This window comes from Zootoca vivipara, chromosome 7 (assembly GCF_965207765.1).
Source record: "Zootoca vivipara chromosome 7, rZooViv2.hap1.1, whole genome shotgun sequence".
In the NCBI taxonomy this organism is placed as follows: domain Eukaryota; kingdom Metazoa; phylum Chordata; class Lepidosauria; order Squamata; family Lacertidae; genus Zootoca; species Zootoca vivipara.
The window spans coordinates 37,738,341-37,752,196 of NC_142590.1; the positions used below are offsets into that span (position 1 = coordinate 37,738,341).

Below are 13,856 nucleotides of genomic sequence, written 5' to 3' on the forward strand. Positions count from 1 at the left end.
AAATTCACTTGACCCTTCCTTTTCCTTCACAACAATTTACAAGGCAATCCATGGGAGGGGTTTGGATGAGACAGAGCTATCCCTCCATCCAGACCTGCTCTGTCACTGCTTCTGAGGAGGGCCCCACTTCTCCATACCCAAACAGTAGGCAGGCAGAAGCTACCAGGGCCGGCACATCCATTTAGGCGAACTAAGCAGCTGCCTAGGGCGCCAAAATGGAGGGGGCGCTGGCCAGCCTGCCCGCCGCCCCCCGGTGCTGCATGGGGCTGCTTCCACTGTGGCTATCAGCTGTTGAGCAGCTTCAGGCTGCTATCCTGAGGTGTGTGTGTGCCTCCAGAGAGCGGCCTGAAGCTGCTCAACAGCTGACAGCCGCAGTGGAGGCGGCCCCAAGCTCCCGCTCCCCCCACGAAGCTCTGGAGGTGCACGGGGAGCGCGAGCCTGGGGCTGCCTCCTCCGTGCCTGTCACTTTTGAGCGGCTTCAGGCTGCTATCCTGAGGTGCACGTGTAGCTCCAGAGAGTGGCCTGAAGCCGCTCAGCAGCTGATAGCCACAGTGGAAGCTGCCCCAGGCTCGCGCTCCCTGCGCGAAGTTCCGGAGGCGCGCCAGGAGCGTGAGCCTGGGGCCACCTCGCCGTGCCTCTCAGCTGTTTTTTTTTAATTATTTTTTTCTACTTTTTACTATTTTTATTTATTTTTATTAATTGGGGGGGGGGGTGCCAGAAGGTGATCTCGCCTAGGGCACAAAAAACCCTAGCCCCGGCTTTGCCCACCCCATGCCCAAACTGGGCATTTCAGGGGAGGGGATGGAGCTAGGCTCTGTTGGAACAGAGATGTCCCTGTGGCATCATGTGATGGCAACAGGTCTGCCCCAGGTGTCTTTGCTTTACCAGTTGGGGAGCTGCTGCAGGGAAGAGGCATTTTTCTTGCCCTCCATCTGCCCCGGCCAGCTTGAGCACCGTACAGGCAGCAACCATTTTGCACAGGTGTCCCTGCACATAAGGCCCCCCTATTCTGCTCTCCCCACCCCCACTCTGCCCTCTCCTAGGCCCCAAAGGCCCTGCAAGTTGTTGATCGTGTATCAATTGGACACACAGAAAATTGTTGCTGCCTATAGTACTGTAGTAGCAATGTGGATGCAGCGGTGGCTGGCCACCGAGTTTGGATTGCAGAGGGAGTTTCTGCTTAAGGCTTCAAAGAAATGCTTGTGCTATGCTAATAAGTTATAATAAAAGGTCTGTTGTACATTAAGCTTTATTGCTACATCCCTTAACTTCTCTGAGCATTTGACTTTCTGTTCAGATAATAATTCACTGCTGGGAACTGTGTTATTAAAGAGATCTAAATGTATATCAAGTTTCAGAGGATGCCTGTGAAGAAACCTATGAGGATGTTCGAAGTGAAGGCTATAGTTCAGCTAAGTCAGAGTGAGTGCTTTGTTTCCTGTCTCTTACCTCAGAACTGGCAGCTTAAGTAGGTTTTCACACACTATGAAGGGCAAGACCTATGAATTTTTACTTTTGAACACCATTGGTGAAAAGGAAAGACACACATTTAAATAAATAAATAGAATCTAGTAGTCCCTCAGAACACCCATGTTCCATTTAGACCTCTATACCATGGATTTGTCTAATCCCTTTCAAATACCTCTTAAGTTAGTACAAATGACTACATATTGTGGTATTGAATTCCAGACATTAATTACAAATCTGTCGTGTTCCGAATGACTGCCTTTGGCTAGTCTTAACCTTATTGCCAATCAGCTTCACATTCATAAATGGCGATAAAGGACGAATGTGCATAACTTCCCAGTTCTGGGTTTAATCTGATGTTTCTAATCTTCTCTTTACCTAGTGATGTCAAAGAAAAGTTAAAGGGACTTGGAAAATTTTTCAAGAAAGGAAAATTCAAAATGAAGAATGCACGCTTAAAAGAGAATTCGCGGTATGTAGTCCTAATTTAAATCAACAGGTGCCCTTTATCCTGAAAACAAAGTAATTTTCATTGATTTACTAGCCGGCTTCATGTGCATGTGACTATAAAGCTGCCTGGTGCCCAGGACTGTGTCTGTACTGAAAAGGAGTCAGCACCCAATTCTGCCATTTGGAGAGAGGAAAGGGCAGCTGATAATGTCAAATGCTTGCCAATACTCAACAGATAATTACATTTTATCTATTTTTGTGTTTCTTTGGGATCAAAACACGGGGCAATATAGGAAGCTGGCTGAGAAAGACCATTATTACTCTGTCTAGTTCAGTATTGCCTATACAACTGTTTCCCAAACTTGGGCCTCCAACTGTTTTTGGACTACAACTCCCATCAACCCTAGCCATCAGGACCAGTGGTCAGGGGTGATGGGAGTTGTTTTCCAAAATCAGTTGGAAACCCAAGTTTGGGAAACACTAGTCTATACTGATTGGCAGTAGCTCTCCAAGGCTTCAGACCAGTATCCGTCCCAGTCTTACCTCAACATACTGGGGACTGAACCAGGGACCTTCTGCACATAGGGCGAATGCTCTAGCTTACAGACCTTCCCTCTCCCCACCCATGCTAAGATTCTCAAGAAAATGATTATGTAACTTGTAATTCCAGGATTTGTTGTGCGACCTGCCAAAGGAATTCTAACCCCTTGAGCAGTTGTTTCATGCTCAGCTGCTCACTAGTGGCTTGCGTACATTTCAGCTGACTTTTTCTTCTGCATCAGCCTCTCTGCATAGCTGGCTCACCTTAGAATAGTGTAGTCATCTCAGGCTCTCCTCTTCGCCCATTCTTCTTCCACTGGTCCTATGACCTTGTTGCTGCTCAAGTCGGTAGGAGCTCTCTTGGACGAAACCCCCAGGACTTTACGAATGTAACTCCTGTTAGCTACACAATGGTGTATGCCGTGATGGATATATGGATACGTAGGGATTTTTTAAAATGCCAAGAGTTGGGTTCAAAAAGAGTGTAGGGCCCTCTGGGTTGGACTCCAACTCCCACAATCCCTGATTAACACTGGTTAAGACTGATAAGAAGCAGAGTCCTATGTGTAGAAGTCAAATAGCTCATGAACTCTGGACGCCACTTTTCTCCTTGTCTTTTCACATGTTCTATTCCTCCCTGCAGCATTGATTTATTCTAGGTGTTTCTAAGCTACGTTAGCATAATACTGTAAACAGTACTGGATATGGATTAGGTGGCAGATGTCTAACAATTTGCTCTAATGTTCATCCAAAATGTAAGTGTGATGAGAAAGCGGATGTGTGCATGCAAAAGTCTTTAATTGCATGCAACTGATCCTGAAATTTATGAACCACGTTGAAACGCACAACCTAGATTTTGTTTTGTTTTTCTCCACAGCATTCTTTCCAGTTCTGCACCAAATCTAGGTAAGCTGATGTGTCCAATACTGGAAACTGCCTCCCTTTTGAACACATTGGGGTTGTGGAGGTGAGGTGTCTCTGACGCTTTGAGGATGGAGAAATAGACAGGTCACGAGATGTAATTGCTGGTTTTTATAATGCAGCCTATAATTTACATCATAACAATTGTTTATAACCAAGTGCAACCCAGGCATGTTGTCACGCACCTCCTGCCACTGACCTTGCAGGGTGAGTCTCCCTTTGTGTGCACTGAAAACCCACAGAGCTATATTTCATACAAACCAGAATGTCATTTTCAAAACTTGCTGCTTGCTTAGCAATTTTAAGGCTTATTATACAGGTGCTAGGAAGGCAAATGACCCTCAAGCCACAAGCAAGTTGCCTAGGATTTCAGAGGTGGCAATTTCTCAGATTTGAAGAGCAGGTTATCCGCTTCCTGGATTTTTGAACAATTAGATGCTTTGTGAATTGATTTGGATGTCAAGGCAGGTTTAATTTCTGATTTGTGCATTAAATGGCTTGTAGAAGAGAAACGGGAGCTGGAATCCAGCAGTGCCCTTGGATTACAGTATTGTTTGTAACTGAGTTAACTGTTGCAATGCTGAAACTTCAATGGATGGTTGCTCATCTGTGTGTATTTCCCTTTTCTCCCCTTATCCAGCTCCATATCAGAGCCGTAGCTAGGTGATCTTGTGCCCCTGGCAGAACCATCCAGATTGCACCCCCTATCCATGGACAAATTCGTTCTTCTTTCCCTTCTCCTCAAACCCCTCCCTCCACCCATTCAATTCACCCTCTTTTCTTACGAGGCAATAATCAATATTTTTATTTATAGACATATTTATGGACATATTTTAGCTGAATTTGCGGGGGCCCCTCTCGTCTGTGCCCCTGGCGGGGGCCACATTACCACCCCCTAGCTACGGCCCTGCTCCAGATCACTCTGTCTCCTTTTGTGTCATGTCTATGAGATTATAAACCTGTAGGCAGGGAATGTAGCCTGTTTAAAAATCTTCGTACAGTACTTAGGAATGTTTAGGCACATTGTAAATGACAGATAATAACATCCACGTGTGCTTTTGACAACAGATGTTATGGCCCCGGAAAGCATGGTGTATGACAACATCGACGCAGAACAAAGTGATACAAAGTAGGTAAAAACTGTGATAAATGACATTTTGGTCTCTTAACCAAAACTCTGTTATGAAAATGATTCCGCTGCCCTGAAGATGGACCTCCCAGTATTCTGGCTTTATATATAGTCCACGGTGAATTTATTTGAGCAAGAATACCTCTAGTACTGCATTTTGAGCCACACCATCTGCCTCGGAATATGAAGGATATGCATTTGGCTTTATTTATGCTATAGTTTCAAGTGATCTTAAGAGAATTCCCTTTGTGCAAAGGGAGCTAGCGATTTCTGAAAATTATTGGCATTCTCCCCAAGCAACACATTTCCAGCAATCTTTGGAGGGGCCATGATAGCGGGACAAAAACAAAACAGCTTTGCAGCATAGATGTACCCCATCAACTGCTTTTCGTGTACCCAGGGTCAAACCCGCCTCCCCCCCCCAGTTTGTGAATTGTGGCAATGGGCTCTAGGTTAACAGATATGATGACAAGCTTGAGTCTTGAATCCATGGCGGGGTGGGTGTGCTGGCTGTTGGCACGTGTGGCTCACAAGGCCTCCCCATGTGGAGTTCTGCAGCGTGTTCCCCACAACCTCCCACACCACATGTAAGCTATTGAACGCAATGGGAGACTTTTCTCAAGCCTTAATGCAGAGCTAGGGGGTATTTTGGAGGGGGGGACTTGCAGCTTGGGAAGGGTTAAACCCTCCTGTCACCATGCACAGTGACCCCCCACCCAAACAAAACCACCCCCTGCCTTAATTAGATTTCAAATAAGCTTCACGTTTTCAAGTTTAATTGCAGTGGGGTGAGGTTGGGGAGGTTATAGAAAGTGTGTGGATGTGTGTCTGACTGTTAGTGAAAATGAATGGGTTTGTGTACTGCATGTCTATATGAATGTTTGTATGTGTGCAGTGTGAGAATCTGTGTGGGAGATAGAGATGGTGTAAATGAGCATGATAAAAACGAATTAGTTCTTCAGCAGCTTGAAAATAATTGACTACTAAATGTATAACTGTCTGTTCGTGGGGTAGAAAGCCATGGAGATGAAATTCATGCGGCATTCGAAGAAAAATTTAATTTTTGACATCTGTTCTATGTTTACAATTTTTATATAAAGAAATCCCTTTTAGCTCTACAGCTGAATAAAACTGCTTGGTTCTCCACTTGCAACCTATTGAACTGCAAGTCTGTGTACTGCTGTAACTACATGGTTCCTATTGGAAAATGTTTTTTGTGATTCAGTGGTGCATGAAATGAGGCCTGTTTGTGTGGGGTATTGTGGTTGATCTCGCTGATACTCATTGTCTCTCTTTGGAACATCAGCATTTTTTGCAGCATCTGTGCCATCAGGAAACCTGGTGTTTTCCCTTTTCTCTGGAGAGAAAAATGAGATTCATAAAATGGGAAGTTAAAGTTCCTCGTCAAAAGGGTTGGTGGAGAAATGGTGATGGCCCCAAAATGTAATGAAAAGGTGTATTTGTTGTTATTTCCTATTTGCTTCAGGAAGCTATGGGACTCTATCCTTAAATAAATCCACTCTTTTGGCTCCTCACTAAATATTAGTACAGTAATGGAAAGCCTTGATCTCCCCCCTCCCCACAAACTATAATTAGTGAAAATAAGTTGGGCTCTGAAACCATGCGTTGACCGTAGCTTGTTCTCTCACTAATTGTAGTTTAAGCAAACTGGAGGTTCCTGTGTTTGGACATCAAGGGAACCATAGTTGATTTGAAATCATGTTTGAAAGAAGAGAGGGAACCGAAGCCTGAGGCTCTCCAAGGCTCACTTCTGTAGCATCAAATCATGGTTTCTCATTGCCTCCAAACTAGGCTGTAACTCTTTATTTCTCTAATATTTGCTAGTGTCCTTTTGTTCTTCTCTCCTTTTGGTATTAAAAAGTTTCTGTGCATATGTAGACACAATTCCTGTATTGTAAAGCTAACGTTTTTAGTAAGTTTTGATAAAATGCAGGATAGAAGTAATTTAAATTGGATATAAAGTCTGTGTTGACTAGAAAATACATTTGGCTTAATAAATTTTCTCCGTTAATAACTTTTACAAATGTTATCTTCTAGATAAAATAGCATTCATACAAGAGACTCCTATGCATGTTATTCTGAAGTAGGTTCAGAGATTTGTGACATTTTCCTTTGCATGTCTATGCAAAAGTAAGTTCTCCTGAGTTCAGTGGGACTTGCATCCAGATAAGTATGCTCAACACGGATGCTTTCTTCTCACTTGTGAAAAGTGCTCTTGTATGTCTCCATCTTGTTCCAATACCACCTCACTTTTGTTCTGAATTGCTCACAATGAGTTGCTGCTTTATCATATGTATATTCTTTCTTCATAGGCCTTCCTCAAGAAATTTCTTCAAAGTCAAGAAACATACTTTAGAGAAGAACAGCAAGATGACAAAAGAAGAAAAGCTGTTTAGAGAGAGGTTCATGGTAGGTTTCCTTATTTTGTTTTTACAAAAAGCTTGGAATATGTTGGCATGGTTACCTGCAATGCACTCAACAGTACTGCACAATCTGTCACCTCCTGTCATGTACAGAACTGTGAGCTGCAATGTTCCAGAAAACACTTCCATTTAAATTAGTTTGTCATTAGTTGCATAGGTAATTTTTCAGCAGTTTGCCAAGGATTCTGGGGGTTGGTTCAGATAGAAACCCATGAGCTACAAAGTACAGAAGTACCTGAAGAATTGTAGGCTGCAGAACGCAGCAATCGTTATGGCACACATTTGCTAGAAGCATACTAAAACAGGGTTCCAATACAAGGAAATGTTTTCTAGATCTGATGCTGATTTTTCAAAACAGCTGCTTGAGCCCAGTCAAGAGTATTTCCAGCTACTTATATGTCGTCTCTGGTAAGCCAGGACATAAACCTCCTAAGAGGTTATCCCACAGTTTTGATGCTTGACACTTTCCAGCAGCTGAACACCCTCAGGAACTGTTTGTATGATCTTTATAGTGTTTTAGGTGGAGACCTGGGCATTACAGCACTTGTTAACATGTCCCTTCCCAATGTTTTCCATAGTTTATTATTGAATGGAGTTGAATTGAAACAGTCTATTTTTTTTAAAAAAAAATCTAGTGTTCATTTTCATTTTAAATCTGCTTCTGAGACTTTGGGGAAATCAACCTTTCTGCTGCTATATTTTGCGAGCCCTAATACCTGGTGGTTTGGATACTAGGATTATTTTTAAACAAACCGTAGGCATCATTCATATATTTCATGGTCTATTCAGAAGGCTGCAGATCCTCCTTAATAGTGATTGGAAATGTTCAAACTCATGATATAGCCTGAAATCCGAATAATAATACAACTGGTTCTTCTGCATGCCCAATGAAGGTTTGGCCTTGCATTTCTCAAACATTCATATGTTCCGCCATCCTGATGCTGCGTGGCAACCTACTTCTGAAACTTGAGACTTTTCAAAGCAGCTTGTGATGTGTGTGTGTATCTTTTGTTCAAAGAACCATTCAGGATGCCCAAGCCCTTTTAGCTACCTCTGCTTAATTGAAAGTAACCCCATTATTTTCAATGGGTCTTTCCCCAGTAAGTATATACATTGGATTGCATCTTTATTTATTTTCTTATTCCCTTCTCTCAGTATGATAAGGAGATCGGGGTAATCAATACTGCAGTTGCACACTGCTCAAATACTTTGACCAAAGGAAAACTTGACTTGAGGATCACGGCAGGCGAGAAACTTGAAGTCATTGATATTACGGAAGGGAACCAATTGATATGTCGGAATTCTGAAGGCAAATGTAAGTTTTCTGAGTAGTGTTGAATGGAACGGCCATGTTTTAAGCAGAGCATAAACAAAACAGTTTGGGTGGGTAAGAGTTGGCAGTCTCAATTATCACAAACTGGGTATTGAGTATTGCAGGGAAGCACAGGGTAGAAATCTGAATGTGTCAGTAGCTCAAATGAAATTCTGGGCTCCCCAGACTCTTCTACCACTGAGAACCAGACTCCTTTTCTCCTTTATTTCCAGAAACCAAAATTCTGCTACCAATGATGGGCTATGGATTACTTACTTAGATCAGCATTTGAAACTGGCAATTTGAATTAGGAAAACTTATTCCTGGCATATCTTTAACTATATTCACCAGTTTTAAGGCATTTATGTTTGGAGGATTTTGCATATGCCTAAAATATTAAGATTTATGAATATAATTTTATTCTTTCCTAGATGGATTTGTGCTACTAGAACACTTGAATTTCAGGTAAATTTTGTGTATTTGTTATCCCTATGTTAGAGAACAATTTCATAAGCATTTTTGCTTGAGGTTTAGTAGTTTTGTTTCTTCTTTGAGACAATTAAAGTAAGAGGCTCCTTTATAATTTTATTTTGGGAATGATTCGTGTTCTTATGTAGCTGCATTGTTTTATACTTTTCTGGATTCCCCATGATCATATTTTAAAGTAGGTGTTCTATGTCATCAGCCAAACACTGCTAAGGGAGTTGCTTCTTTTCTTTCCCAATGTATTTTATCATCGATAAAGAATTTGGTGTGGCTTTTCAATAAATATCCACGTGCAATGCTGGGGTAAACTTGTGTCTTTTCTTTTGTAGCAGACATTAGCACTGTACATCTGCAGCACAACTGTTTCCTATGAAGTGATGATGTATTGATGGCATCCACCGAAAATAAGCACCAGTAACAAACCTTCTTTGCGTGGGAAGAAATAGAATTGAGTTGTCGATGGCAAACTGAATGCTAAGCTTGAATTCTTCAGTAGCTCAGAGTTAACAGCTGCCACTTGCTTGAATGATAGACTTGGAGTTGAGCATGGTTGCTTTTCAATATTGCAAGTTCAAAATTGTTTTTCAAGTTCATGCTGTGCCGTTCGTGTGACTTGATAATTTAGATTCTAGGTACCTGCAGGGATCCCAAGACCCTCATACACACGGCTAATGAACCGGCATATGTATAGGAGGCTTTCGTCGGGTTCTGTTTCCAGCTCCCATCCCCTCCTGAACAAGAGGATTTTCAGTTATGACAGATGGAGAACATGTAAAGTCCCTGTGCATGTGCAGAAATCACCCTGGTTCCTTGGATCATGGCCAGCGTACTTACCATTTTGTGTGTGAAACAGCTGGTCTGTGTGTGTTGTCAATGATGAAAATGTAAGCCTTGGCATTTGTATTGTATGCTCCTATATTAAGTCTGCATCAATCCCTGTATATCATTAGATGTGCTGTTGGCATACTTGATGCATTCATTGTAGATGTAAATAAAATGAAGTATGAATTGACATTTAATAGATTGTTTTTGAAGGCGATGCTGCTTAAAACTTGGCTTCCTGTTTTTATTTAACTTAATCTGCAAGTAGCTTTAATAAAACAAGGGAAGTGGCTTTGAGTTAGGAACAAATGGCCATGGGGGGGGGGGGCTAGTTCAAAGATGAGAGGCCTTGACACAAATGCATGTTGGCCTGTTCTTCTGATTTTTGTGGTAAATGGGCTGATTTCCCTCTAGATTTACAATGTCTTCCCAGCCGGGCATCCCATGGTAAACTGTGCAAAGAAGGGTTGAATGGGAGTATGCACAATGAATATCTGAGCTCATTGTAGAAGACTCACCAAAGAAAGTAAAACTAATGCAGATTGGCAAAAATAGGCACCGTGTGCACAGAGGCCTTGAAAACTACATTGTTTCAAGCTTGCACAATCAAATTAGAGTTTCTGCTTGTTTCAAGATGTTATGTTAAGAGATTATATAACAACAATTTGTTAGAAAACATGATTCGTTATGGAAAGCCAATTGTAGAAATGACACTTGTTAAAATGAGCAGATAGTACAGCATGTGGGGAAAATCTGAATAAAAGCCAAATCCCAATCTCAAGCAAGAACTTCTTTAGAAGTTGATACCGTGGAGTTTTGATTTTCTAACATGTGGACAGAATTAAGTGAGCTGACATGCACGCTTGCTTTCAAAGTGGCTTAAGCCTACAAAACACAGGTTTGCCAGCACAAAATATTGAACTTCCATAATCTCAGGAGAAAACTCAGAAGAAATGTGGATTTGTGTAAATGAACAGTTTCCACATTAGATAAATTTAACGTTAATTACTTTGACTTGGCTTGTCAGTCTCTTTGATATGCAACCACCCGAGCTGGATTGTAGGAATGAAAAATGGCAAATACTGAGATATTTCCTTGATAGTCATGTCAATTAGCTGAATTTCCCTACACTGTGCTAGAATCTGGGACTCACTCTCTCTAGCAGAAAACCTATTTTAGGCCCAGTACATGGGTGCCTGAAGTTAGTGTTGGGGAAAATACCATTAAATAGTATGTGGGAACAAATTCTAGCTTAGCATTCTGCCCATATTTCTAGTGGGCAACACCAATAGGCTTTTCCTTAATATTGTGGCTGCCTTTGTGTCACCCGTGATTATTTTTCACTTTTAATGGCAATTCTCTGGAAGCTCGCATTTTCCGATAACTTGCAACGCGTTTTCTTCTACACGCTGCTCCCTGGTAATTCAAGACATACCTCACTTTGCCATAAGTAGACAGAAGGTATCTTAAGTCCTTTACTAAGTTTGATTTTTATCACAAGAACAGCTCAAGCATGTAGCATTTTGTAAGATTCTCATCTCTTTATTAAAGTGCAAATGTCAACCATGGAGTAATAATCACAAACTGTGCGGTACAATAAAAGGGGGAGGGGAGGGAATCAACACCAAAATAGGTCGGTGAAACTGCAGCCACCCAGCCTTCATTTTCTGCTTAAGTTACAAAACTAAATGCGCAGGGAGTAGTGCCTTCCCCGCAACACTGTCATATATGCAAAACACTTGATCGGTTTTAAGATAATGCAGGCTTGCTTTCCTATCTGAACAGAGATGCCAGCTAAGATTGGATTTAGACATGAATGTCTGATGAGACAATGAAAGTTTGAGCCATAAGATACTGCTCTTGCAGTCCCCAAAAGACCTTTTCCCCTAGCTCCTGCTCTCCAAAACTGACACCTCTCTACTTTTCTGGCAGAAGTGCTAGCATGGAGGAGTTCCTCCTTTTCCTCTTTCTCTCTCTTCCCCCGACGTACTGATAAGCAGCATCCTGGAAGCCCCAGGGAACCATGAAATATATTATTCCCCTCAAGGGCCAAAAGGAAAAGGGGAAGTTAGTTTCAGGAAAGTGGGTTGGGTATCAAGAGTTCATGGCATTGCTCTATTTTTACATAAGAGAAGCTGCATGACACAGGCTTCTCTGCTATTTACCCAAGTTACAGTAGTTCAAGGACACAGTTGTCAGGTGGCTTGCAGTTTTGTTGTGCACACCGAAGAAGAAAATGCTGCTAGATTTACAAAATATACATACAAAGATTTCTTAACACAGAAAAACTGGGTTCACTTCCAAAGTAAGAACAAACACTATGGTATCATTGGTATTCATTTCAGAGCTTTGTGAGGTTAGGATAAGGAAAACTACATTCACCACTTAGGGAGAAATAAATGCATGAATGAACACAGAGACACCAAATAAATAAATTACATAAATAAGTTTGATCAGTTAAGGCATTTTCAGCAGGAGATTCAAGGCTTTTTGGGGGGAGAATATGCTTTATCTGAACGCAAGGGTAATAGAGAATTAGAAGATTTAATGTGACCAGGTTTCTTGTCCAGTAAATGTGTGTAAAGAAATATTGCTGTTCAATGCATAGAAGACTGCATTTACTAAGGCTTAATTTTACAGTAACTTAGAATTTCCATAACCAGAAAAATCAACACATTGCAATTTACCGCATAGCTTATGACGTTCTTGAGTCAAAGTCACTTGCGTGCAAGCAAGAGAAATTACATTTGGGACAGTAATTCTTCCTAAAAGCAACTGTCACTCCTGAAGAGACAAGACAACTTTTTGAACGGAGTAATGGCTTGCCTTTTCTGGCATGGGAGCTGCTTTGGAGAAAAATCAAGGAAAGGCATAAGAGCATTGACTCTTGCTTTTTGCTTGCAAGCTGACTTGCTTGTACTGTAAGCCATAGCCAGGTACCTGATCTAGCGTGTCGAGAGAAAGTTCTCCTGCCCACAAGCGTTTCCTTGCTCACTTCAATGGAAGGGCAGCTCTACATGTGCAAAGAGCTGTGCCTGTGGACCTGCTACTTGCTTTGAAGTGAATGGGGCATCCTTCAGAATCTCCTCCTGTACGTTGCACGTAGTGGATTGGGACACAAGTTAGCTTTCTATAAAAGCATGCCAAATCTTAATAGCAAACATGTTAAACTATGGATGGGATGAACTCAAAGCCCAAAGAAGTCATGGATAACCTGGGGCTGGAGAGGGGAAAGGAAAGGAGTGACAAATTATTATTATTATTTTTAAAAAAGCTGGATTAAAAAATGTGGATTCAGCCCCAAGACCTAGGAAGCTGCCTTATGCTGAGTTAGAAAATACTGGCTCAAATAACTGTGTATTAACTACACTGAGTGACAGCAGCTCTGCAGGGCTTCAGTCAGTCATCTTTCCAAACCCTATGCTGGGGATTGACCTCTGGGCCTTTTGCATATAAAAAGCATGAGCACAAATACTGACCTATATGGCTCTTCCACAAATGGCATCCCAGCTGCTGCTCTACAGAAGGACTCCAACAAGAAGTTTTATCCCATGCAAATGCAAACACTGAGGCAAAGTGAGAACACAGCAAGCACACTTCAAGTATTTTAAAAATCTGCACCTATGGTACTGAAGGCAGCACACTATTTTGTAAAATGAGAGTGGAAATGAATCATTTGTGATTTTTAGCAGCTGATATGAGAAGGCACGGTTTTGTATTCTCTAGCTCAGGCTGATCTTCCCCTTAAAAACAATATGCTACCACTGATAATAAACGGTAAATTGCCTAGACTTACTAAGCTACGTCTGTAAATTACGTCATATGACTCAGTGTGTGGTGATGCGAAGAAATGGGACCACGGGGGGGGGGGGGATTCGTGCAAGGATAGTACCCTTACTGGAAACATAGCTTAAAGACTACAGAATTTATGCTGTATTATATTGTGCTATCTTAAATCCTTACTCATCCAGTGTTCCTTCTAGAACACAGTTAGTGGTTTCTTATCTGCAACATGCCATTAAACCAGCAGCTGAAAATTGTGCTTTTGTGCACAGCTTTGCATAAATGCATCTATTCTGATTGCTCAAATACATATTTGCACATGTGTGTTGGCTATCTGGGATACATTCCCTTGACTTACTGGAATTAGGCTTGAAAGAAGCCGCCTCTTGTCGTGTGGTGTGTGGATGGTGTCCACAATTATTTGCCCACATGGCAAATGTGTTCATGGACCCCAAAAGGTTAGCACAGCCTTTTCAAGGGTGGAATAGCTATTAGTCTTTAA

At 41.8% G+C, this 13,856-nt stretch overlaps 1 protein-coding gene across 4 annotated transcripts in view; it reads left to right on the top strand.

The window, feature by feature from the left end:
* FYB2 (FYN binding protein 2) overlaps positions 1 to 9,761 on the top strand; it is a 35,690-nt gene extending 25,929 nt beyond the window's left edge. For 2 of the 4 annotated variants that reach the window (XM_035121555.3, XM_088674000.1), the window contains exons 12-19: positions 1,353 to 1,422; positions 1,850 to 1,939; positions 3,335 to 3,363; positions 4,447 to 4,507; positions 6,841 to 6,937; positions 8,107 to 8,266; positions 8,695 to 8,728; positions 9,082 to 9,761. In XM_035121555.3, the coding sequence (XP_034977446.3) occupies positions 1,353 to 1,422; positions 1,850 to 1,939; positions 3,335 to 3,363; positions 4,447 to 4,507; positions 6,841 to 6,937; positions 8,107 to 8,266; positions 8,695 to 8,728; positions 9,082 to 9,088 (548 nt within the window). In that variant the 3' untranslated portion in view covers positions 9,089 to 9,761. Of the gene's footprint in view, positions 1 to 1,352; positions 1,423 to 1,849; positions 1,940 to 3,334; positions 3,364 to 4,446; positions 4,508 to 6,840; positions 6,938 to 8,106; positions 8,267 to 8,694; positions 8,729 to 9,078 lie in introns of all 4 variants that reach the window. The other 2 variants (XM_035121554.3, XM_035121558.3) reach the window with 1 other exon arrangement.
* Positions 9,762 to 13,856: the final 4,095 nt, after the last annotated feature.